Source organism: Neolamprologus multifasciatus, chromosome 16, assembly GCF_963576455.1.
Source record: "Neolamprologus multifasciatus chromosome 16, fNeoMul1.2, whole genome shotgun sequence".
Classification (NCBI taxonomy): Eukaryota; Metazoa; Chordata; class Actinopteri; order Cichliformes; family Cichlidae; genus Neolamprologus; species Neolamprologus multifasciatus.
Window position 1 is genome coordinate 14,576,040 of NC_140454.1, and position 26,375 is coordinate 14,602,414.

At 39.5% G+C, this 26,375-nt stretch overlaps 1 protein-coding gene across 5 annotated transcripts; it reads right to left on the bottom strand.

The window, feature by feature from the left end:
* Positions 1-4,750: 4,750 nt before the first annotated feature.
* On the bottom strand, positions 4,751-24,512 carry ildr2b (immunoglobulin like domain containing receptor 2b). 5 transcript variants are annotated; one of them, XM_085135458.1, is made up of 10 exons: positions 24,301-24,512; positions 19,947-20,276; positions 19,009-19,128; positions 14,204-14,260; positions 13,130-13,276; positions 12,843-13,007; positions 11,886-11,999; positions 8,874-9,078; positions 7,279-7,945; positions 4,751-5,294 (listed from the first exon to the last, which is right to left on the bottom strand). In XM_085135458.1, the coding sequence occupies exons 1-10, from the start codon at positions 24,338-24,340 to the stop codon at positions 5,259-5,261; spliced, it is 1,881 nt and encodes a 626-aa protein (XP_084991584.1). In that variant the 5' UTR covers positions 24,341-24,512; the 3' UTR covers positions 4,751-5,258. The 5 variants fall into 5 exon arrangements, with proteins under 5 accessions (XP_084991584.1, XP_084991585.1, XP_084991581.1 ...); XM_085135459.1 differs by having other exon boundaries at positions 8,874-9,075; positions 24,301-24,511; XM_085135455.1 differs by lacking the exon at positions 14,204-14,260 and having other exon boundaries at positions 24,301-24,454.
* Between the last annotated feature and the right edge of the window lie 1,863 nt (positions 24,513-26,375).

Sequence of the window (26,375 nt, forward strand, 5' to 3'; positions counted from 1 at the left end):
CACTGAGCTTAATTATGGAGTTCCACAGGGTTCAGTGCTAGGACCAATTCTACTTACATTATACATGTTTCCCTTAGGCAGTATCGTCAGAAGGCATAGCATACATTTTCACTGCTAGGAATGTCTTAAAGACATAAAGACCTGGATGGCCGCTAACTTTTTGCTCCTTAATTCAGATAAAGCTAAGGTTATTGTACTCGGCCCTGAAAATCTTAGAAACATGGTATCTAACCAGATTCGTACTCTGGATGGCATTACCTTGGCATCCAGTAACACTGTGAGTGACCTTGGAGTCATTTTTGACCAGGATATGTCCTTCAATGCACATATTAAACAAATATGTAGGACTGCTTTTTTCCATTTGCGCAACATCTCTAAAATGAGATATATCCTGTCTGAGAATGATGCTGAAAAACTAGTTCATGCATTTATTGCTTCTAGGCTGCACTACTGTAATTCATTATTATCACAATGTCCTAAAATCTCTCCGAAAAGCCTTCAGTTTATCCAAAATGGTGCAGCAAGAGTACTGACAGGGACTAGAAAGAGAGAGCATATTTCTCCCATATTGGCTTCCCTTCATTGGCTCCCTGTTAAATCCAGAATTGAATTCAAAATTCTGCTCCTCACACACAGGCCCCATCCTATCTTAATGACCTTATAGTACCATATGACCCCATTAGAGCACTTCGCTCTCGCTCTGCAGGCTTACTTGTTGTTCCTGGAGTATTTAAAAGTAGAATGGGAGGGAGAGCCTTCAGTTTTCAGGCCCCTCTTCTGTGGAACCGGCTTCCAGTTTCGATTCGGGGGACAGACACTATCTCTACCTTTAAGGCTTAAAGCTTTCCTTTTTGCTAAAGCATATAGTTAGGGCTGGATCAGGTGAATCTGAATCCTTCCTTAGTTATGCTGCAATAGGTGTAGGCTGCTGGGGGATTCCCATGATGCATTGAGTATATCTTTTTCAGTCACCTTTCTCACTCACTTTGTGTTAATAGACCTCTCTGCATCAAATTAATAACATACTTGTTATTAATCTCTGCCTCTCTTCCACAGCATGTCCTTTATCCCGCCTTCCTTCTCTAACCCCAACCGGTCGTAGCAGATGGTCCCGCCCCTCCCTGAGCCCGGTTCTGCCAGAGGTTTCTTCCTGTTAAAAGGGAGTTTTCCCTTCCCACTGTCGCCAAAGTGCTTGCTCATGGGAAGTCATATGATTGTTGGGTGTTTCTCTGTATGTATTATTGTAGGGTACCTACCTTACAAAATAAAGCACCTTGAGGCGACTGTTGTTGTGATTTGGTGCTGTATAAATAAAACTAATTAATTATACTCACCTCAGCTGATCATCCTAATCATTAGGATGGTACTTCATATAATATAATATAAAGAGGTTGTGATCATTTATAAAATATAAAGCATCATAAAAAGAAGTTTACATACGCAGTAATTATCACTAATTCATTATTGACTGAGCTGTGGATTATCCTCTGATATTACTAATAATTGGAGTGGGGGATAATTGAGAATATATGATGGTGATAATATCTAAATCACCCAGCACCTAACAAATGAATGTAAGAGAGAGGAAAAGGAGAAAAGAAAAAAAATACTAGGATATGTGACTTGCTATAACTATTGGCCCAGTTTACATATTATGGTGGTTATATACTTCCTGTCCACTTTTTTAGTTATACCTGTTGCAAATATCTAATCAGCCGCTCAGTGCATTTAGGTATGTAGGTCAAGACAACCTGCCGAAGTTCAAAATGCGGGACGTATTTCAGAAACTGCTGATCTACTGGGATTTTCCTGCACAATCTCTAAGGTTTATCAGAGATATAAAATATCCAGTGAACAGCAGTTCTCGATGAGAAAATACCCTGTTGATGTCAGAGGTCAGAGGAGAATGGCCAGACTGCTTCATGGTATCCTCATACAATACAATACTTTACTGTATTACATTATACTATAGTTTACACCATAGATGGAGGCATTCTTTATGTTAAAGTTAAGATCGATGATGGGAGTTTCAAGTCTGTTTTCCCTTACTGTATAAAAGGAAGCTTGGATACTGTGTAAAGTGAGTGAGTGAGAAGCAGGTCGGTTCCATTCCATTTATCGTTTATGGCATGCAGCCAGAGTGCAAAGTTCACAGATGAGCCATGTTGTAGAAGCATTTGAGCTCTTTGCATGATGTTTACTTTTACTTTTGAGGATGTACACCACTGCAGACTTCATGGTAAAAACAGAAGACAAGCGCGCCTGAGGTGGACTCAAGTGCTGAGCTCAGCTCATTCAAGTGTGTTTGAAATTCAGTAAAAAACAAAGCTTCATGAATAAAGAGCTTTAAAAATGTTCCTGGCTTCACTCTGAAGCTCCCTACATGCCAATTTTTCAATTCCTTCTTTATGAGTACCTGCTGAGGACATGAAGTACCTTTGTCTTTGTGAGTCTCCAGTGTATACAAAACATTTACACTGTAATTTGCGGCCCGTGTTATATTACATTACCAAATGTTATCCAGTTATGGTTTTGTCTGCACTTTGTTTTTCTTTCATTTCACACAGTGAGAATGACAAAATAAATGGAGACAAAACACATCCACAAACAAGCAAAATTATTCTACATAACACAAAATAACTTTACACAAAGGAAAAGGAGCAGAAAGACACACAAACCCTGAAACTGTTTATATTAGTCCCACACATGCCTCATATGAGCACCACTGTGTGTATTTTTATACTGAATGTTGTCAGTGTTTACTCAGCTCTGTATATTTGATAAGCTCTGATAAAAAAAACACAGGCTTCATCCAAGGTACACATGCATTATCAGACTCAATGAGCACTCAAAGATCAAATTCTGTGGTGACAATAGAAATTTACATTATAATAAGTGACACTGCTTACATGATAATATAAAGAAATAAAGTCTGTCTGTCTGTCTGTCTGGAGGTGAAGTGTGATTCTCAAGTGAAAGTGAAAAAATTCTTTCAGCACTATGGAAAACAGCTCATTCAAAACAAATCAGTTTCCAGGCTCTCGTGTAGCACCACTTTACATGTATTAAATCTGAATTTATTAGACACTGGCTGCACATGCTAGACACATGCCTGATTAAATGCTTTAGATTCATTGACTGCAGGTTTAAAACCACATAAATATGCCTGAAAGAGCAATAAAATACAAATATCAATTAAAAACAGAAAACTGTGATGTGAGTGAAAATATATGTGTAAGAAAACACATCAACTTAATTTTTATATGCAAAGGTTAACAGTGAATGAATAATTTAGGGATCAGATATACACATGCTGAGTGATGATACATTAGAGTTTAATGCAATTTTCTGTCAGGCTGGAGTACTTTCTGTTTTGTTGGTGAATTGGTATAAACTCATCTACTTTTTATAGTAACTAGTACTGTAAAAAAGTCTGGAGCCACCCTCCTTCAAGGAGCCAGACATTCTAGTAATTTTTAAGAATAAAAAAGTGACTGGAATCAAGAATAAGCCAATTTTGTCTAAACATAACAGAAAACTAAGCAAAACACATAATTTATTTCCATTTCTTTAGTTAAATCTATGAAAAATGTCAAACAGACAAATAATTACCAGACCTGAAAAGTATGTAAAAGAGATAAACAGCATCTGAAAGTCATACCCTTAAGAAATAGGAAAGACCTGACATGGGAACTGAGTTACAAATCTGGACCTCGAGTCTACTTTTTATTGAAGCCTCAACAGAAACAGTCCCAGTCGAAGGGTGGCCGTCTAGAAGCCACCTTAAAGGAAGGGAAATGGGCTGGGCAACAACTGGACTGAAAATCAGTGGCAACAGGTCTTATGAAGTGATAAATCAAACAATGCTGGTTCAAATCAATTGATAGGTCAGGAGAGAGGTGCAATAGTGAGTTTTTACAGCCAGCTGTAAAATACAGATTGAAACTCTGTCATCGTTTGGGTTGGACTGATAACATCCGAAGCGGGTGCCAGTGCTGTGGATCTTAACAAAAAAAGGTTAGAAATCAACCATCTGTTTGAGTTTGACTCGCTGTACAGAACCATCTGGAGAACATCTGGCTTAATTTTTCAGCATGACAATGATCTCAAACACACCGCAAATGCAGTAAAAGCATACCTCAACAGAAAAACATGTACAGAAAAACACTATCAGTCATGGATTGGCATCCCCAGAGATCGAACCTCAAAATTACTGAAGCAGTGTGGGATCACCTTGACAGAGAACAGAATAAAAGACAGCCAAAAAGAAGAAGCTTTAGATGTCCTTCGAGAAGCCTGGAGAACGATTGCTGACGACTGCTTAAAGAAATGAAAAGAAAGTTTGTCTAAGAGAGATCAGGCTGTGGTGAAGAAAAACATTGTTGACTTTGGAGATTATAAGAATTGTACATACTCTGTTTTGTCATTTATGTTTGCACATTTCATTAAATCACTGCTCCTGTTTCCCATTTTTCCTAGCAATATATAAAGACAAGTTATTCATTATGTAAATAAACCAACCCCAACTCCAACTCCAATCCTTTGACTGGTTTAAATGAGTCAAAGTTCAACAGGATGCGCCAAAAATCTGATGTCAGTATTACAAACAGCGGTTTTCCTTTAAAACGATCAGACATACCTGTTGTATTTCTGAAGACTTTGCCATTTTGGGTTGGGAGTGTTTTTTTCAGTATTCTCCATTATTTTACAGAGCAAAGACTAAACTGACTAACCAAAAGAAAGAGGAGGCTATAGCAAAGTTTTCTTTATTTAAAAAGTTATTAAGCAGTGCAATTGCAATCTGTAGTACAAATTCAAGGCGCAGTATTTCCAGGAACACAGGTAACAACAGACAAAGGCAAAAATACAAAGTAAACCTGAGCTGCAGAGTAGTAGAGAAGTATGGAGGCTGAAGGCTGCTTGGTTGCTGTTCTAAAGATTTTGAATAACAAAAAAATAAAATACAAAATCTGTCCTTGGCACCAGTGTGAGTCCAGTTACACCATTGAAATACAAAGTAAGACAAATTAAAAAACAAACAAACAAATAAAATATGATATGCATGTACAAAAACACAAATATTAAATCCACTTTTTCCTCAGGATTCATTACTGACGTTTTTCAGTGATGTTATTTCAGTGAGATGAGCCTGACTTGCTGTGGTTGGAGCTGTAACAGTTAGCATCTGCTGCGCAGCTGCAGGACAGTTTTAATGCACAGGCTGGTAGCGCTGTGCTGGGTCCAGGCTGGAGACCCTGTCACACTATGAGTGAGTCCCTGCTCAGTGCAGTGCTCTGTTAGGGAAACATACCAAGAGCAACATATTAGGAACTTCACTTTCATGCTCATGCAGGGTTAGCACAGCCTGGGGACAGAGCTTTGTAACCATGCACAGAAATCATGCAATACTGCAGTGGTTGCCACGTTGCTCATAGAGGAAGAAAGACTTTGGGATATTTAGAAAGCCAGAAAGCCTGTGTGTAATGGTTGCATGCTAGGCTGTATTATAGAGGAATAATGCGCTTTCATTCATTATCAAAAATTAGGTTAGAAAAGCCATTGCTACATAAAGTCGTGTAGAAACAACACAAAATGATTTAGTGTTGACACCACAAATATAAAATCCACAATACATATTATGTACATAACACTGAGAGACATTATTAAAGATATATAAAAGATATTAAAGGACAAGGCAGATGTTTTTTTCTCTATATTTCTTACTGTCAACAAATCTCATGTAAGGCTCAAACCAGCAGTGTTAGTTTACGCACACAGTGCTTCTGTAAACATTGAAACCAGCTTTAGCAGATTTTGGGAAAGCATAGCTTATAACATTTATCGGCTATTTTGTTTTATAAACCAGTTCAAAAGCTTGTTAACACAAATATCTAATCACATGCAAGCAACTCGTTGCATTTAGGCATGCAAACACAGTCAGGATGACTTGCTGAAGTTCCAACTGAGCAAGTGATTTAAATGACTTTAAACATTGCGTGATAGTGTTTCAGAAACCATTTCAGAAACTGCTTTAACCTGATAGGAAGGTAACAGTAACTCATATAGTGTTTGGTCACAACCAAGATATGCAGAAGAGCCTTTCTGAAAACACTACACGTTGAATCTTGAAGCAGATCTGCTGCAACAGCCACTCTTGTCAGCTAACAACAGGAAACTGAGGCTACAACTCACACGTGCTCACTAAAATTGGACGGAGAAAACGTTGTCTGTAATGATGAATCTTCATTTCTGATGCGACATTCAGATGGCAGAGATGGAATTTGTTGTAAACATAAAAAGACAGATCTATCCTGATTTATATCAACAGTTCAGGACATGGTGGTGGTGCAGTGGTGTGGGGAATGTTTTCTTGGCACACTTGAAGAGCATTATTTAAATGCTACAGTCTACCTGACTGTGTCTTGTTGCTGACCATGTCCATCTTTTTATGGCCACTTTGCACATCTTCTGATGGGTGCTTCAGAAGTGTATAGTGGAATATTGTTTTTAAATCTATATAACAGATAAACAGCTGAATGCTTATTTATACAGCAGTCAGCCTTGAAGTTACATAATAGGTCAACCGGACAGTTGTTTCCAACCATGTGATAAAAGCAAGTGAGTTGCTCCCTTTTAGCTCAGTTTTGGTCTCCACCAAGTCTTGAGGGATATACTTGGTTGTCTGTTTCATAACTGCTCCACTTACTATGAAAGAAAGTGTGCTGACTCTACTGCTTTAATACTGAACATATAACAGTATGTGTGTGGACTATAAAATAATAAGAGTGATCTGAAAAACAATAAAACACTGACCTGATTGCAGAGCTGTGGGCTACTAAAAAGCTACTGCTAATTAATTGGGGGTTTGTCCATGAATCCGTTTCAGTACTGAATGACCTGGAAACAAACAATAGGTCCCAACTGGACTCCAATTATATCAATATATAAAGTTCACCTGGAAACATTTTTACTTACTATTTTTTTTCATAGCATCATGATGGTGAATGTGGGATTAAGTCAGGATGAATGATAGTTTTTAAACTACATAAACCTTTTGAGGACATTAATTGACAGAAAGGAATAATTCATGACTTGATTACACAGATAGTCGTTTCTAGACTGACACATTGCTGGTTTTATGCTTTTTACAGTATTTGCTGACAGTAAGACAAAAACAGGATATCACCAGACTTGTCCTGCAACAGTTTACAGGATTTCAAGGCTCTTTTTCCTAAAGAACAGAAGAGGAAGTCCTTGTTCCTGCTATAAGTAACTCACCAGATTTCTGCTCCTTTCTCTCTCCTCTCTGCCCCCTTGCAGTGTGTGGGACATTCCCTGGTTGGGGCGGGTATAAGAGAAGGGCTTCATGGCTGCCTCTGTGGTCCTGTACCTCTCTGATCTGGGAGGTTCTGCTGTGCGGTACCGCTCTGTAGTTTGGTCAGCCTTACGGTATCTCTCAGCCTCGAGCTCAGAGTACGGAGGCAAAGAGTCCTCATCTTCTGGGCGGTTGCTAGGTGAACGGCTGTAATAACTATCGCTGCCCTTTCCTCTGGAGCTGCCTTTAGAGGGAGTGTCACTGTCCTCGTCCATCCTCCCAGCACCTCTGTCCCTTCCCCGGCCCCTCGTTTTACTCTCAAGCATGCTGTTGAGCAAGGCGTCATCATAGACTCTGCTTTGGGGCAGTCGAGACGGGCGATCACTGTCCCACGTGTCCCTTCTCTTTTGCAGTACTGGTGATGGGCTGCGGTGCCCCCAGCCATCATGTTCATTTCTATAGGAGCGCCTGGGAGGGCTGTAATCCCGCTCATAAGGCCGGTCTGATGGTGCACCCCGACGTCCATGTGCGCTATAAGACCGAGCAAATTCCTCCAGCTCATCCAGAGAGCCCGTGCGCCCTCTTCTGCCCAATGTCTTTCTCTGCAGGTTCTCCGATCGGCAGTTCCACCTACAGCGAGAAGCAGCCCACGCTATACATGTTAATAACGGAACAAACAAAACTGGAGAAAACATTTATCTCACCAAGCAGCAACCTCCAGGGCTGACAAACGAAGCCAACGTGGAAAGGCTCGCTCCAAAATTTAGAAAACCCTTGTAGGCTCCCATGTTAGCTACTTTTAGCTGATCCTTTATTCTCAATGGGTCACTACAGCAGGATGCTCTGCACGTTTGACAGAGGAATTTGTGTCTCCTCCCAGGATCAAACCAGGGATCTTTCATTTGTTGGGCAAAAGTGTAAACCACTACACTAACAGTCATTACTGCAGACAATGTTTACATCCTGGTTTAATTTTGCTTTTTAACAGCTCTTTTAACAATTTTGGTAAATGGTAATTACCTGTATTAACGTTCTATTCATGAACAGTTTTGGTGAGAGAAAATAGTCGTAGAGTAACACGTCACTATCAGGAGGTTTACATTTGGACTGCTTTTACTTACAAAGGGGAAAAAAACGTGCAGCCACGTTTGCTGCAGGTGATGCAGTGAAGTACATTGAATAGAGTGGATCAATTATAATTTATTGTTTCTACTGGCAAAATTACATTCCATAGCAATAATTTGTGGTTGACAAAAAAGTATTTCAGCCATTTTTTATGGTGTTATTGTGTTTTGCCTATGAATATCTTTGGATTCACTTTGTTTCAAGCAACATAAAGACGTCACCATGTCTTTCAGAAACATCTACTGTCAAATGTTTTCTGACATTCATTTCATTTTTTTTCATTTATTTGTTCATTTTCAGGCACAACAAATACCTATATCGAACATAAAATGCACAAAACAAAAAAACAAAAATTGCCTGAAAAAGGTACATTAAACAGTAAACACAACAACCTGATAGAAACTCTTCAGAGTGAAGAATCTCTCCACCTTACCTGCGGTCCAGTTCATCATCTGAGTGGTTAATTCTGTCTTGTCTGAGTCTTCGGCTTTGTGTAGGTGGAGCTGCTCTCCGCACCGACAGGTCATCGAGGTCTGCGATAGGTGGAAGTGCTTTCATCTGGACTGCCTGAAAGGTGTTTCTGAAGTCTGTAGTCCCTCCATCATGAAGCGAGCTGAGCTCTGATACGCTCCTGGCTGCTGGGACAGACACATCGCTAACATGATATTTGCTGTTTATACTAATAAAGTCATTTTGAATGAACAGCGGGCGGCATAAAGGTATGAATGCATTCAAGGAAGAATAGGATCAGACGATGTTTTTTATTTTTCTAATTAAAAAAAGAATCATTAGGGAACAAATTAATTAACATTAAAATGACAAATGCATGATCTGTCTTTGTTATTACTATTGTTATTATTATGAACACAGGAACGGCAGTGTATCCCAGACATTCCACAGTGATGCCATTAATGCTCCATACATGCCTTTTAAATGCCCCCAGAAATGCTTTGGTAGATCTGTTTATGAAAACTGCACAGGCTGTCTCACAAACTTAAAATACTACATTTGATTATCTGTACGAACTGTTGTACTTGAAGCTGAATGATAGACACACTCCTCGAGAAGACTCCATAAAGAGATCGCAAAGATTTCGATTTTGCTGACAAATATTCTCCACTTTTACCCACTGAAGTGTATAAAACACAGTACTTGTATTTGTGCACACTAAACTGAGTGAGCACAGCAGGGCAAACCATGACACTTACTTCCTGAGATGTCCTAATATAGAGGATCAACAACTGGGGATGGGCAACATTCTGATGTTTCAAATTATATCCTTCCATTTTAATTCTCTCAGTGATTTTCAGATTGTTAACACCGTCATCATTTGGATATGGTGGGCCTGTGGTTTTTAGATTAGGATGTGATGTGCTCATATTTCCAGCCCGTACGTGGGATTCAGCTGATCTATTTTGTACAATTGTGAAAAATAATTTACACCTTCTTTAGATTATTAAGGTTATAAATTTCAGGACAACGTAAAAAAAACGAATCTGGTCCTTCTCAGGTTCTAAAATTATCTCAGATGAACAACAACACGTGACATATTACACTGTATTGTTATTTATTTAGCAAAAAACTAACCCATAAAGCAGAGCAGTTTGTGAGAAAAATATGTACACCCTTACTGCCTCTGTAGTCATTAACAGTGCATCGTTCCACGGTAGGAAAGCTTATTTACAAATTTAATCTTCCCAAGTGGCCTTTCCAGCAAATTCACCCTAAGTTCACACTGCTCAGACCCTCACGCTCTACAGGCCCCAGTCAGCATGTTAAACATTAGAAGTCCAGACTGTAGAATTAGAAACAGACTGAACAAGTATGACATGCTTGGAAGGGCTGCCAGGTACAAGCATCTTCTCTCTAAAAGCAATATTCTTGTGGAAAGGTTTGGAAAATTGCTTCTAAATAAACCTCTAGACTTTTAGAACAATGTTCTTTGTACACATGATGCCATGGTACTGGGTCTTTACCGAGCCTTTTGAGTTTTTTTGGACTTTTTTTTTATTCTTTTCTTATAATGATGATTTAAGTTCAAGTTTATACAGATTTAGTCTTGAGTTTTATTCATTTATGTTTATGTTTACTTGTATTTCCAGGTTTTGGTTTCTTATCTTTGAGGGTCATCTTGCGTGTTTGTCTCATCGCTGTGTCTCGCGTGTGAGTCTGTTTGTGTCATTTGTGTTTACGTCTCCCTCGCTCAATGTGTGTCTCGCTCCCTCTGTTCCCTGTACGTAGTCAGTCTGCATCTCAGTGTGTGTTTCTCGTACTTTCTGTTTTACTTTGATAGTCTCCAGTATTGTCTGCAACATGTTTTGTCCCCTGTCTCGTCAATTAGATTAGGTCCAGCTGTGTTCTCCAGGTGTTTCCTTTTCACCCTGATTCCCTCTTGTGTGTATATATTGTCTGTGTCTCCCTCTGTCCAGTGTTGTGATCTCCCTCAATGCTGTGTGTTCTGCCTGTCAGTTTAGTTTCTAGTTTCTCCCAGTTTGGTTTCATGTCCTTTGTATTTCCAGCAATACAGCTGAGTTTTGAGCTCAGTCCTGCTCAAGAGTCTGCATTTTGGCTGTTCAATCCTGCCTGCCTCACACAGCCGTTATGACAGATGGAACCAAAGCGGAGTTGTCTGGCTTTAAAGCGTCACGTTTGGAGAAAAGCAAATCAACATATATCAGCACAAACACCTCATAGCAGCTGTGAAGCACTCTGGTGAAGAGGTGGTGATTTTTCACTTGGTTGCAGTGACAATGATGGGAATATTGCTTTAGCTGAGTCGACAAAACCTAAACCCCACGTTGGAGATAACAGGTATCATGATGGTGGATTTCTCTGTAACGCCTCTGTGTGCACTTCCATAAAAAGGGGCGTTTCACAGATCATAAAACTCCTACACAAAACGATCCCTGTGAGTGTCACTTACTCCAGACAGAGACATTATCAGATAATAATGACTACTTAACTCATCTGTTAAGTACGGCTTAACAAATTACATATTTCCCCAGAAGAGTCTTTATTCCACTTGAACCATGCAGCAAAATAAAAGAATCCGTTACAATGACAAATTTAAGCCAAAACTCTGAACATAACCTGCTTCTAACCAGACTATATATTCAGTATACGTTACCATGGTGATTTAGCAAGGTAGAAAAAGAGGCACAGACAACTCTGACTTGACAAAGCTTAGAAAAGAAGACGTGCTTCACATATTTTCACATGACTGTGTGTTTTCAAACTCATTAAAAAGTATGACTCCACAAATTAACCTTGCAATTTGTGAATGAGAAAAAAGGGACAGATGTTGTTTTTTTCAAATATGGAAGGATTAGACGGCAACTAGTAAGATTTAATTCCCACAAACCATGCACATAAAACACGTACATACATATAAACACACACACTGCCACACAGATGAAAGAAACTAGCCTAATCTGTGCAGGCTTACATTTGAATGCTGCCATCTTGCTGCGCGGAAACTGAGCCAGCTCCTTCTCTATGTAGTACAGAACTTTTATTGAGTCCTGGGCTGGACTGGCTTTGAGCCGGTAACCACTGCGCACTGTGAATGTCAACACACACACACACACACACACCTATAGATAGATTGAGAAAAACAAAACCATGCAAGGACGCACACAAACACTCTTGAGTGTGCAAAGTATACGAGACAAAACAACCTTACGTGTTAATAATGGATTAAATTCAAAAAAGAGAGAACAGACATTTCTTCAGACATTTCAGACATTCAGACTTTTCATTGTAGAGACAAGGATGAGAGATGATGGATGAAATGAAGGTTAGTCGTGTCAGTGTTTGATGAAGAGAAAAAGGCAGCTGTCACTGACGTTTCTATGTAAGACTATAAATAACGTTAATAAAATACACCACTTGTTCAAATAGTCCTCAGAGAAGGTTTTAGAGCTCAAAAGCAGTGATAAAGAAGAGTGAATACTGAGCTCGTCAATATTGTTTTTGCCTCTCCAAAAGCGTTAAAAACAGTTATTGAACTTTCAACACTAGAACCGCCGATCACAGTCATTTTGACCCCATCCTCCAACAGTACCAGCAAAGAAGTCACTTCCAAAGAAATCCATTAAGTTGTTCATTTTCATCTATTTTTTGAATAATAATAGTAATAGTAGTAACATTTGACAAAGTATTTAATCGGTTTTGAAGTTTTAATAAGTTTGATTATTTTATTACAAATCACAAAGGTGAAATTAGAATTTTAAAATCCATCAATAAACTATGAGCACAATAAACAACACGTAACTACCATATGCAAATATTAAATATATATTGCATACAAGCAGCCTATAACTTATTTTGAAATTTTACCTGTAAAATTACAAAATAATTCTCATCTTTCAGGAACCATTTGAATTCTTCCTCTACCACTCACCTCCAGACAGGTTATTCTCCACTGAGGGGATCGAGTTGATCTTTGTGTCCGTGTAAGAAGAAGAGGCCACAGGGACCACAGTAGGTATACCAGGAATGTAATAGGGATACACAGGGACCTGAGCAGCAGGCTGTCTGCTCTTTGCTATCTTCCCCGCTTCATACACTGCATAAACAACACACTTTCATTGTTGATGTTAAAGAATGGGGATATTCAATTAAAAAAAAGGACATTAATTTTTTTTAAAGAGGATGCAGGACAGTCATTGGGTTGTTTGTGTTACTCACGGTGTCGTGGGCAGCAGCAAGTGTCAGGGCAGCAGCAGCAGCGGACGTAGCAGCAGCAGGAGTGAGGACAGCACTGGCACCAGCAGATCCCCAACAACAGCAGGAGCAAGATGCTGCCCAGGACTACAGATCCCACAAACGCCCATTCTGATTTACATACATACAAAAAAAAGGTAACAGTCAATGATTAAACACTCTGAACAGTGATTTAACATCACTACACCAAAGTGAGAAGTTCAACCAGTGGAGGTCAGCAAAACCAAGATTTTCACATAACAGTCATATCTAGTGGTAACTAGATGCAACTGAAATATGGCCACAACCATTAAAATAAGTCAGACTGGGCCAAACTCAAAAGGATTTGTGCAGTTTGTGATAAAAGCTCAATATCACTAACGTTACGTTAAAGAAAAAAAAATGAAGCTGAGTGAAGAAATTCAGCTAAAGGGCTGAAAATTGTTCTCCGAAGTTCACAGTCTTTTTTGAAATGTCTTTGTTTATTTCAGATCTCAGCATTTGAATTCTTGAAATGTTATAACTGACAAAGATTTTGGACAAAAAAATAAACCCAGTCCCTGATTTCTTTTTATAAAAAAAAAAAGCTGATGTTTGGCGCTCTCCTCCCCAGATGTACCCGGACAACAGACCCCTACAAACAGGAAACTTTAGGGGACATCAAAGGAAATCAGAGTTACTTTTATCTGTTCTCACATCTTTGAACCATCCAAACCATAACAACAGACTTCCTCAGGGTGTGCCAAGAGTCAAAATCCACTCACTAACAACACATTTCCCCTGTGAAATTTGAAATCATAACTGGAGGTAAACAATAACAACTACAACTCTGTGAATTTGGCTTCATGTAGCTTCACTAACTAACTGTGTTCATATCGGGCGTAGAAACTCCAGCTACAAGGCTGTCATGTTTATTCAGTCAAATTTCTAACAAGTGAATGTACATTTGTTAGTCAAAGAGAGTTTTATCTGGTCAGTTGGAATTAGAAACATCAGGAGGCAATAGAAAAGCTGGAAAATGCCAGGCAGAGAGACAGACATGCAGCGGAGGGACCATACCTGGCATAATCTCCAAATCAAACTCAGGGAGTAGATCTTGCTGCTCACCTGTCCGGCCTGCAGAGAAAGGGAGAGGACAGGTGAAGGCCGGCAGAGGAAGCGGGAAGCAGGAGTTAAAAAGTCAGGCAAATTAGCAAATTTGGCAGAAGGCAGATGATTAATGGTCATGCACTATTTGGGGAATGAAAGTTTAAGTATGAAAAAATGGGTCTGCATCTAGAAAATATCAAACTTATCAATGAAGACGTTTGTTGTTGACAATGCTGTCTGTGACAAACTGAAATGTCTATTAGATGGACTCCCGTGACATGTGGTTCACATGTTCACATCACAAAAGTTTGACCCTTTTTGATCTGGAGGTCCATTTACTTCCCATTTGTACCACCAGGATGTTTTATATAGATAATAACTACGGGTGCAACAATGCATGTATCTGTATTGAACCGTTCGATAAAGTGGTTCGGTACGCATATGTATTGAACGATACAAAATTTTGAATTTATTTGGTCAACTTTTCTTCTGACGATGCAGTCTGTGTTGAGGGCTCAGTGGATCTGCGTTTGATTACTCCGCCTAGGCTGCACTGTCGAGCGCAGATCTACTGAGCGCCGCCCATATGCATTCACTCAAGTTAGCATGGCAACTGGCTCAACGCTACCCCAAATTGAACCTCTTCCACCGTCATTCAGATCTGGAGTTTGGAACTATTTTGGTTTTCATGTGAAGTATGACCCTACTTAAGCGCGTCGTGGACAAAAGTACAACAGTATGTCGGATGTGCCACGCAATGCTCAATTACATCGGTGGGAACACAACGAATATGACTGCACATTTACGCCGACATCACGCTAGTGCAAAGACAAGTGGAAGCAGACAAAAACAACAACAAGCACGCATGCTACAAACTTTACCTGAGTCAATTAGACAGCCGTTAGAACATGAAAGAGATAGAGAGGGCAATCGCTACTTTTATTGCTGTCGACAAAATAGCTTTTATTTTGGAAAGAGCCATATATCTGTAATAAACTCTCTTTTCCACATATGAGTGATTTCTCCATCAGATACATTTATTTATTTTTTGTTATTTAGTTGTTTCAGCAATATTTAATTTAAAAACTGTACTTTTGCATTAAAAGAAATATTTATAATTTTAATAACTTGACATGAAAAAATTTTTCGTATCAAAAAAATATCGAACCGTGACACCAAAGTATCGAAACGAACTGAACCGTGAATTTTGTGTATCGTTGCAACCCTAATAATAACATAAAATTCATTGTTCCCAGAGATCCCTCTCTGATCTCTTGAACTACAATATGACCCACGTGCCAGACAGCAAGAGGTAGACTAACAAAAAGCAAGCCTTTATTAGCTGCTGGCAAATGAATAGGTATAGTTGAACTGAGACTAAAGGAAACACAAAATAGAAAGGGCCACAAGGAGGCTAAACTAAGAGAAACTGCCAAACACCAACACAGAGTCTAAAAGGTGATTATAGCAAATACAAAGGACAAAAGAAGACAGGACTATTTATACACTGGGGGCTGATTGGAACAAGACGGGTACAGACAATCAGGACAATCACAAAGGAGCCAGTAAAACCTGACATGAAAGAAAACCAACCTTCAAAGAAATCAGGAAAAAAAACAAGAGACAATTACACTGCAACACAAAAACTAACACTAACAAGATGTCAGATAAAAGGGAGCACAGGAGGGCAAAGGCACTAACCAGAAAGATGAGACAGAGGGAGCAACAGATAGGGATCCCAAAAGGTTGATTCTCTTCATCTGCACAATAACAGTAAATTTGCACAATAACTGAAACAAGGGTTTTCAGTTATTGGGCAAATACAATACAACTGAAAGCCCAGTTATTGTGCAAATGTACTGTTTATAGGGTTGGGGAAACCTAAAGTCAACTGAGACTGAAGAAGTCACTTGGATGAGTGAGGAAATGTTTCTCCCACTGAAAATGCTACGTCCAGATGAACAGAATCAACCTTTTGAGATTTATTTACGTGGATGATTGAGCATGCATCAAGACAACAGATAGGGAAACACAGAGGGAACTAAACACACAAAAAAGCAGAATAAAATAAATTAAAACTTAAAAAAAACTATTAAAGCCTTTTTCTTTGATGCCATGCACAGTCAACGTGCCTCAGCGTTAACATTAAAACTGCACGCTGTTAACTGAATGCTGTTAATCATTTTACATGCATGCAGACACCCAAACACATGCAAGCAATTGAGACGTGAGAGGCGACAGACAGGGAGGTTTGGAAACTGGGACACTGATGGCACCAGAGCAACAATTTACCGCGCAAGCTTGTCAAAACAAGGTCATGCAAGTCGCGCTGCTGTGAAACAATGTGCCTGTTGTGCTCAATATGTATGACATAAAGGTCAAAATCAGAACAAAAATTCAAGGAAATTACTCGCTGAATACAGAAAGGGATCAGCAACAGGTGTGCAGGAGTCAGCTACAGATGTTTTTAATGTGCTTATTATGAGGTCTGAAAACACTGATTACAGTAAAGACTGGTTACTGTCTGATATGACAACATTGGTAGACTAAACAACCCCTGGTACTGAGGCTGCAGAGTGTGCTGAGTAAGCGCTTATTAAGGAGTGGGGAAAAAAACAGTCTTGCCACCTTGGCCCTGCCTCACTTGACTGCATACCATCCGTAACCTGAGAGAGCTGAGGAGCTGTGCAGCTCCGAGAGGGAGGGGAGGTCGACGGGTAAGAAATGGAGGAGTGCATGAGAAGATTTTGCAAGGCAAAAGGGAGGGAAGGGGAGTGAGTGTGAAAGAGAACTGATTTCACGAGTAAATGTTATCAGCGTTCAAGGTGCTGGTGAGCAAAGAATGTTTTTTTGATCATGTGCTTTCATATTTGAACTGTAGCCTAAATATGGAGTTAGAGCCAAGCAGCAGTTTTGTAGTAACACTGGTGAAGAAAGTTGAATATAAGTACCAGAAACTTTTAAAAACAACCAGTTTGGCACAGAAAAAGTTTTGCACACTTTCTAATTCTAACTTCAAATTTACAACATGCACAAGCTAAGAAGTTCAGCACTAAAGCCAAATGAGCCTTGTTATTCTCACACGTTTAAGCCCCTTCTTCTCTCCTGGGAGATGACTGTAATCAGATTAGTGCTAAACTAATGAGGGCTACATGAATGAGCAGATTTCATAAGCATCAGGCTGGCCTAACTTAAAGGGAGAAAACCAGTTTGAGAAAATAACAGATCACACCATCAGGCTTTTTTTAAGTGTTTAGTCGTATTTATTTCATATCACAAGCAAAACAAACAACCAAGTAGACTTTTTGATCCTGGAAGTGCAGCGCAACAACAACATCAAAGCACCATGCTGTGTTCCTGTATAAGTCAGAAGTTGGAATTCCAAAGTTACCAGTCGGAATTTGAATCTGGAACACCTCCTCACCTCAGAAAGTCGGAGCAGTCCCATCAACCCTGAGCAAACAATCCTGTTTTCCCTGGCTTTTTCTGGAACTTGCTAACTCAGGATTGACGTCACTCCGGACTTCCTATAGTCCAGTTCCGAGGTATCTGGAATGTTGCTTCAGATATATTCATTCACACAGTCAGGGTTCATAGGCAACAGACCAAAGAAACCAATCCTATCAACCAGGAAGAGTTGGCTAATCTCTCTGATGTCACAGTTGGGAAGTTTATCCAGCAAAAGAAGGATGCTATTATTAGTTGTTTGATAATATCCTCATATCTACATGTGCATGTCTACATGTGCACGACTTCTACTGCCATCCTCTGCTCTATGTTTCACTCTGTGTGTTTGCCTTTTAGCTCCTTGTGTGTGATGGTGAAACAGACACATGCAGAGCGAAGGAGCGGCGAGACAGGACGAGTGAAGTTAACATTACTGTTACTATAAGCAGTAAAAGTGAGCGCTAATTCATCTGAATGATTTGTGTTGGCAGTTAGCACTTAGCTGTTGTCCCATGAGCACAAGCTACTGTGGATTTTTTAAAGTGCTTTGAACGCTCCACCAAAACAGCAGCCTCCAGATATTTTGGCATTGTGTGTGAGAACTACTAAGTAAAGCTTGAAAAAGTAAAGGGATAGGAAGGGGAGGGACAGCAGGATAATTTGCATATCCCACACTGTACATGCTAATTGAGGCAAAAGGCTCAGCTTTTGCTGATATGAAGGGAATATTTTCATCTAACTGTATAGAATACATCAATGCTTGGAGGGGGACCGTTAACAAGCTCTTGTTTGGTCTGAAAATACATATTACCAAGTTCAACATCTTATAGTCTGGGTTAAACAAAAAACAATCTTACTTAGTGAAAATGCTACTTCAAGGTTTACAGTAAGTCATGACTCTCTGATCTTAGTGCTGAAGTGTTGGCAGTTTAGTGAAGATTTGGGAGGTGTGTATAATGATTAACCAGTGATACTCCCCAATGAGCAAATGCCACAAAGACAAACACGCTCGCTGTTGTTCAGCTGAAGCTCCCCTGCAGTCTTTGAGCCTCCTGACATACTGTGTAACTGACCTGAGATGTAACGGCTCCACACCGGCTCTCTAAAGCGTGTGACCGGCTAAAGAATAGAGTCTGTTACGGAGGATCAAGGGCATGTAAAGAGGGAAACACCATTTAGCTGTCTCCATGGAAACCGTAGTAAGGGCACTCAGGAATGCAGCACAATTAAGAGACCACTTCTAAAACCTTTACCAACAACGCGCAGGAAAAAACTCCCAAACAAACAAACAAACAGAAAAATATAGGTCAACTTTCTCGCATGCTTACCGAGCACCAGTAATTCCACCTGATCCTCGTTCTTCCCCTCCAGATCATCAGCGATCACAACTTTGCAGAAATACACCCCGCTGTCGCCCCACTGCAGCTCCCCAATACGCAGGTCTCCTTCTGCACAGATTACAAAACAAGGACAAAGATTATATTTCTACATATTTACAAATATTAATATGTCAAATGGCACAACATGTTCACAAACTTTTTAATGCTGCATTTTTAAAATTCAAGCGGAATCATTTAACACTGACTCCACCCAATAAGACTGTGCCCCAAATTTGAGGACTATGAACTGGAACTCTTTTAAGATCGATGACATGCTATTGATTGTTCAGTGGGAAGTGAGAGTATTTTCCCGGTTATGCTTGTCTCTTTGTTAGAATTATCAATCAAAAAGTCTGAATTCATCTAAAGATCCAAAAGTTGTAATTCACGTTTGGACTCAATCCTGAAAAAAGGGAGGGAGAATGTCATGTCTTGACAAAAACATGTTCAGTTGAAATGCGAGGAAGTGTAAGTCATGTTCTTAACAAAACACCACAAACTAATCTGGATGTGAAGAAAATTTGTTAAGGGTCCTGAAGTCAGTTGTTTGTTTTTAATGTCAGTAATGAAAAAAATACTGCCAAACATAAAGAAAGTTATTATCGGTCTACATGTATTTCCTTTGGCCTTCATTGTTATTGGATTTTGTGACAACAGGAGGGCGTTGTTGACACATTTAAATGGCAGACATGTTTTGTCCTGATAAGAAGCCCACATATGAATGGGCGCGAGGGCGGGGGCCTCTGTGTGGTACCGTCATTCTTGTAGGACTGGAGCAGAAGAGATTTATTTATAGAAAACCCCGTCAGCTCTGACTCATGTGTGACGATCAAACAGCTGCAGAGTCTTTCACCTTATTTCACTGAGGATAAAAGTGGTGACATTACTGTTTATGATGCTGATGTCTCTGCCTTTGTAGTGCTCAGCCAGCGTCATGGAGGCTCCCTGGGACGATGCCACTACCCGAACTGTGCGGGTGTTGTCAGAGCACTCCAGGTGGGACTTGGGTCCCAGCGCTGAGGTCTTGATGCCCAGGGTCTCCGAAAGGGAGAAGGACTCCTGCGTGCGGTCTCGACAGTAGGACTTGTACCACCACTGCACCACCGGGAGCTGGACGGAGGACGTCTGGTACTGACACGAGAGGACCACGGACTGGAAGAGGATTGCATACTGCTTTTCCTTCTGCACTGAGACATGCACACTGTCACACATGCACACTGATGGACACATACAAGCAAAAAGAATAAAGCACAGGTGCTTTTGTTAATCTACTAAAAATGGACATATCAGTTCAGTTTGACTATTAAGTCATGCAAATGGTAAATATGCACGATGCTAACTTAAGCAAGTCAGTTCCACCTATTCTGCAGAATGAAATACAGAGTTTACAGACTCATTATTTAGTCCAACCAATATAAGCACCAGATCTGAAAACACACTACAAGCATTAAAATCCGTCCCATTTAAACAAAATTAAACCTTTAACATATTTGTTAATCAATAAATTATGTAATAACAATGAGAGGAGCTAATATGTTTAATTTCGGAACATACTGATTTGCATCAATTTTACTTGGTTAGTAAGTCAAAGATCTGATTAGGCTTTACACCACTACTTAGTTGCGATTTTATTATTAACTTTTTAACTACAGCTAAACTACAGTCTTTAACAAAACTTACCTTTAAATCTTAATGAGCTATATTAGACAGCTTTACTGTCCACTACTTGGTCATTTTGAAGGCTGCAGCTTTGTTGGTGTTAAATGATAATGTGACCTTTGTGTTATTGGGGGTGGGGTCACTCTGCCCCCCTCAACTGACTTCTTTCTAGTCAGTTATTGCAGCTCAAGCTCCAGTTAATTATTCTCTGAACTGTCCCTGCTTTAGCAGCAATCTCAGTAAGTAGTACAGCTAAGGGTGCTGATTTTGGAGTGCATGTGTCTATGCAAGTGAAACTTTGGGAAGTGTCTTTGGAACGATCAGCACGTGAAGCTAGTTTGCTTGTAATCATGGATACTAGATCATGAAGATGTGAGTGGGAGTGCAAATGGTCTGTCTCTGTGCTAGTCCTGTGATAAACTGGCAATCGCACCCCTCGCCCCATTGGAGCTGGGATAGGGTCCCACCCTCTTGTAAGCCTTAATTGGCTGAAAAAGATGGATGGATGGATGAATCATGATGAATAATGAATTAGCTTGTCTATCCTTAAACTGTGTAGCCTGTCTAGGTTTTCAGAGGATGAGTTTATTGCCTCCTGTAGCACTCTTTTAAATACACATATAATGCATCTTACTGCGAATTTCAGTTTATAACCTGTGTTTTGTGGACACTGCACATCAGCTGCCTGTCCATTTCACATGCTCTGAAGCCGACCCTGTAATAATTTGCTCTCTGTCATCAAACTTCAGGTGAAGGAAAAGATTGCATAACTAGTGGAAGGTGATAAACTGGCAGGTGAGTCTAGATAAGAAAAGTTTGAAAACAGTAAAATGATGCAAGTGACAACTTTATGAGCAGAGCAGCAGCTGCATCTCATCTTTATCTGTACAGATGACTGATGATGACTCTGTACTTCGGAGAAACTGTCATTATCATCATATAAACCAAAAGAAAGACAGGAGGAGAGATTAAGTGCGTGGGGGTCCGCTATTGCTCGGTGCTGGGGTCAGGAAGGTTAAATTCCAGTGTGCGTGGGGGGCTGGGGAGATCTAGGGAGAGGCAGGGGGTTGTCATCATAGAAGGAGGGGGTGGAGCAGTCTGATGGGGATTTTCTGGTAGTCATATTAGCTCTAGGTGGGGCAGGAACTCAACTCTAAACATGTCCCAGAAGACAGGAAATCAAAACAAAACCAAGTCCACCAGCCTGCATCTCCCCAGGGCCAGTAAGAGGAGAATACACACTGTGTTTAGACATTTATCTCAAATGAGCACCTCTACAGCATTCTTCTGAAAAGACATCAAGTTTCCCTATTTCCAGGCAACAGTTAGGACTGCGAATAACTATTCTTCCCCCAGAAGGGAGACCCAAGGTAGAGGAATGTCATCACTGCTGGGCTTTTATTTGTCTGTCTGTATGTCAGCGGGATTACGCAAAAACTACCAGGCTTAATTCCAGAAAAATTGGTGAGGTGGAGGAAAGAAAGAGCTCGTTGCATTCGGGTGTGGATCTACACCACATTCTTTGAAAAGGATGTGTTATCCGAGTAATTGATTTTGTCTGTGAATCCCAGGAAAAGGGTTATAAAGTCAAGCATCTGTGTTTTCTTTTTTTCTGACATGTCCAACAATCCAAAACTCAAAGAAATTCAATTAAGAAGAAGAAGAAGTAACTTTCAGTTGCTGCCTTGTTAATAAGGAGTTGCCACATATCTGATCTGGAACATCTCTTTTACACCAGATGCCTTTCCTTACACAATCCCAGAGGGATTTGGGTCTCCTCCCGTAATCTGACTAGGGGTCTTTCAATTGTTGAGTAAATGGGTAAACGACTACACCATGAAGCCACAAAAATATTGGTATATAAGTAGTAAATCTTTCCATTTAGAAGCTTAAACCAGAATGAATAAATCAACTGAAAAAAAAATCAACAATAATTTTAATAACTAATTTATTAGTTAGTCATAAATTTTCCTATTTTTCTCCAACTGCACTAACATGGAGCTAAAAAATAAACTGAAACAAAGAGTTACAGATATGACACTGATTACATCTTAGTCAACTTCTCCATTAAATGACTAATCAGCAGGCTCAAGCTTCGTCAGCTTTGTGTTTTTAACATTAAGTTGAGGCCAGCTGGTCGACGTCATCAGCTTACTTCTTCCTCTGATACACTTTAACTGCACAAACAGGAGGAAGGGTCACCAAGCTCCTGAATTCCTGCCACAGAAAGTTGTGGTCTTCCCTTTATTTCTTTTTTCATGGACCAGTCCATTGTTAGGGCTTCCCCTCTCCTGTCCCACTTGAGCAACTGAGAGGGGGGAGGAGGTCGCAGACTCCCAGCCAATGGGAGTGTCAGGCCTTCCTCCAGCTGGATGTGAACAGACCAATTAAGCACAAGAGATTTAAATCAAACCGTTAGCCGATGAACTGGAATTCATGAATATCATGAGTTTGAGGTGAGAGGAGTGAGGACTGCTGTAACTGCTGACATGCATCATGATTACACCTGTTAACCAATGTTTACTGTCTGCCGTGACTCACTGTAGGTTAATGACTGGGTTTCAGAGGCAGCAGACAGTCACACCCTCACCACCTGCATACAGTGGAAAGGCCTCAACACATAAAGGAACATAAAGGCCTCAATTAAAGATTAGATGCCAGTTTAAACCGGAGTGAGCACAGTATGTGGTCGCAAATGTTTCCCAGGTCAAAGCCCTGCTCTTGGAAGCTGCACGTTTCCTGAGCAGTCAGACTTTTCCTCTCCAAAGCTGTCACATTTCCTGCCTTTACTTTGCAATACATTCCTTCACATTGACTCATTAGCCCAACAAAAAGTGATAAGGATGAATATAGCCACTGCAGTTTCACAAAACACTCACAAAGTTCACAACAAGTGACGTGAAGAGCGCATTCTTCACAGATGCACCATCATCAGTACATTTCCAGCCTTCCTGGTTTTTTGGTACCCTTAAATATACACACTTATATATATAAATTATATAGTGGCCTTATATTTACATTTTGTATAACTAATCGGTCTGACTAATAAAGTGATAGTGTAACAGATCACTTGTGTTACTCTATAACTTAGATGAGTTTCTTAATATAAATAACAAAGACATGCATCATTTTCTTGTATTTTAGATTCCGAAAACAAACAGAAGTGCCTTTTTTCAAGCACATCTACCTGAAAATAGCTAAAATACATGTAGTATTTATTATTGTACTCCAAAAAAGTACTTTTATAGACAACACCACAGCACAAAGAAGTGCCTGTAATAGCAAAGCTATAACCCACAAATCAGTAAAACATCTTAGGACCACAATATATGATCGAAACAGCATTAAATAGCAGAAAAGAATTACTTGGGTTGCTCTATAAATGTTAATGGAGCAAACCATCGCTGTAATTGAGAATCTATTCCTCTTTATTCACTCAAATAAAACAAAAAGAAGCCTTTACTGAGTCCCGTGTAGCCCCTGGGTCTGGGATAAGCACCGAGTTTACATGGGATCAACCTGTTGCGCTTTAGCCGTAAAGAAAACACATTTTAACGTTTTACTTTAGAAGGTAAGACCTACCTGAGGCTCCCAAAAAAATAGCCAGCCGGTAAACGTTCATTATATTGTCCGTTTTTATACTAACGAGTAGTTTAACCGTTTGTTGGTCATGTCGTTTTCCGCTAACTGCGTCTGCTGCAGACCGGACTCTGACTGCGTCTAACGGGACTGTACCACTTCTCAGGGAGGTGAGGCTCAGCACAAACACTGCACCGCTCTCAGACAACTTCAGCCTTAAAATTTCGGCACAAAAACAGCGTATGTCATAAGATAAGTGTCTGGGTTGCAGGATAATTTTGACTTCTGCATTACGTTGATTAGAAGGGTCTGCAGGGGCGATTCTAGGCTCAAACTTTTAGGGTGGCTCAGCCCCGATCATAATACATACAGTGCCCTACAATTAAGATTAATGGAATATGCTGCTTGCAAACATATTCAACCCTTTTCACCTTAGTGAATCTCAGTTCGATTATATACACATTACAATCGTACTTGCAAAAGCAAGTTTGTATCACCTATTTAACATCAGATTTGACATCAGATTGACAGTTTTTCAGTGCTCAAGTTATCAAACCTCAAGCAAAGGCTTAATCATGTTGATCAGAATTTACCAAAGCAAGTTGAAGAACTACTTTTAGTGCATAGTATTGGATGTTAATCACATTACTGTAATCGCGTTACATTTTTCAGTAATGCAATAATGTAACTGTTATTGTACTAAATTAAGTAATTACATTACAGTTACCATCATGTCTTTTTTCCATTTCAAAAGTTCTTTAGTTATCTGAACACTATGTGGATAGAAAGAAAAAAACATCAAACCTTTATGTTTCTTCTTCTTCCTGCAAACTTCCACAGCAGTCACCTGATTTCAGTTTGTGTGCCGCTGAAGGAAAACGGAGTGGTTTGGTGTGATCTACAACATCTCTGGAGGGGAGATATGGATATTGTTTATTAATTTATTTGTTTATTTATTGATCAAAATACTGATCACGGCAGATGACGGCAAAATGCAAATGCCTCCAGGACCGAAATAATCACAAAAAGTCCAAAGAATGAGAATTATGTCGCTGGCAACACCGTTAGACCCACCATACAAATCACTTGGTTTCTTTAGCCCAACAAAGGCAGATGAAGCAATGAAATGACTCAACTTTGAATGTGTGAATACAATAGGGTCTAGAGAGTCACATTCATCTCTAGCATCACAGGATGCTGTAGCTGAAAGACCTGGTCAGTATTTTTGCTTTGGTTTAAAATGGCTTTTATAGCTATGAGCTATTATGTGTACACACAAAGCCTTGAGAAATAAACCTTTTTTTAACCAACTACTCGGCAGGGCCGAACATATGCAATAGGGAAACACACAATATCAATGTTTTCTGTGTATACTTGATTTTATTTAGTGTTGCATAAACACATGTAATATTAAGATTCACGAGCTCAGTTTGTGAACAAAAAAAGCCATCCCACAGTATATAGTTTGCTAATGATTTTATTTTCTGACACAATACAAAAGTTGAGCAAAACAGTCGAATCACAATTTTTGGTTTTATATAACACTATAAAACAGCCTTTTTAGTTTAAAATAATGAACAAGAAGAAACAACAAATTAGTAATTTTTGTTAGAAAAATAGCTAACAGCATACACTTTCATCTCAAGCATAAAAAGGAGCTGAACTCAAAACTCAAAATACAAAAACAACACATTTTGCATTGTGAAAAGAAAGTAAAAAATGCACAAACTGACCAATAATGGCAGTAAATGTATCAATAACAACAAACTAACATTTATGATAAAATTGAACATGGGATTCAAGGATTAATCAAACTTTTTGTGAAAATTAACACTAATACTTTTGTTATATATGCCATGTTCACAGCAAATCAATGTCCTTCAAGAAAATCTGATCATGTGATGGTGTATTACAGCAAAGTTGTGTAAAACAAACTTACTGAAATTTGTTCAGTCACGGAGTTAGCAATAAGGTCTAAAGTTCCAGTTAATACAGAAAACTAATGGAATCAAATTATGTTTTCTTTTTCTTTTGTTTTTTTACAGCCTGCTAGTAACAAAGTGCCCAAAGATGCAATT

What these genes read in the sequence shown, in the direction of transcription:
- ildr2b (XM_085135458.1), bottom strand. Translation starts at nt 24,340, where the DNA reads ATGAACGTTTACCGGCTGGCTATTTTTTTGGGAGCCTCAG. An exon ending in CAAGATGGCAGCATTCAAAT is followed by an intron (nt 9,079 to 11,885) that starts GTAAGCCTGCAC and finishes TGTCTGTCCCAG; the next exon opens with CAGCCAGGAGCGTATCAGAG. An exon ending in GATGATGAACTGGACCGCAG is followed by an intron (nt 7,946 to 8,873) that starts GTAAGGTGGAGA and finishes TTCTCGCTGTAG; the next exon opens with GTGGAACTGCCGATCGGAGA.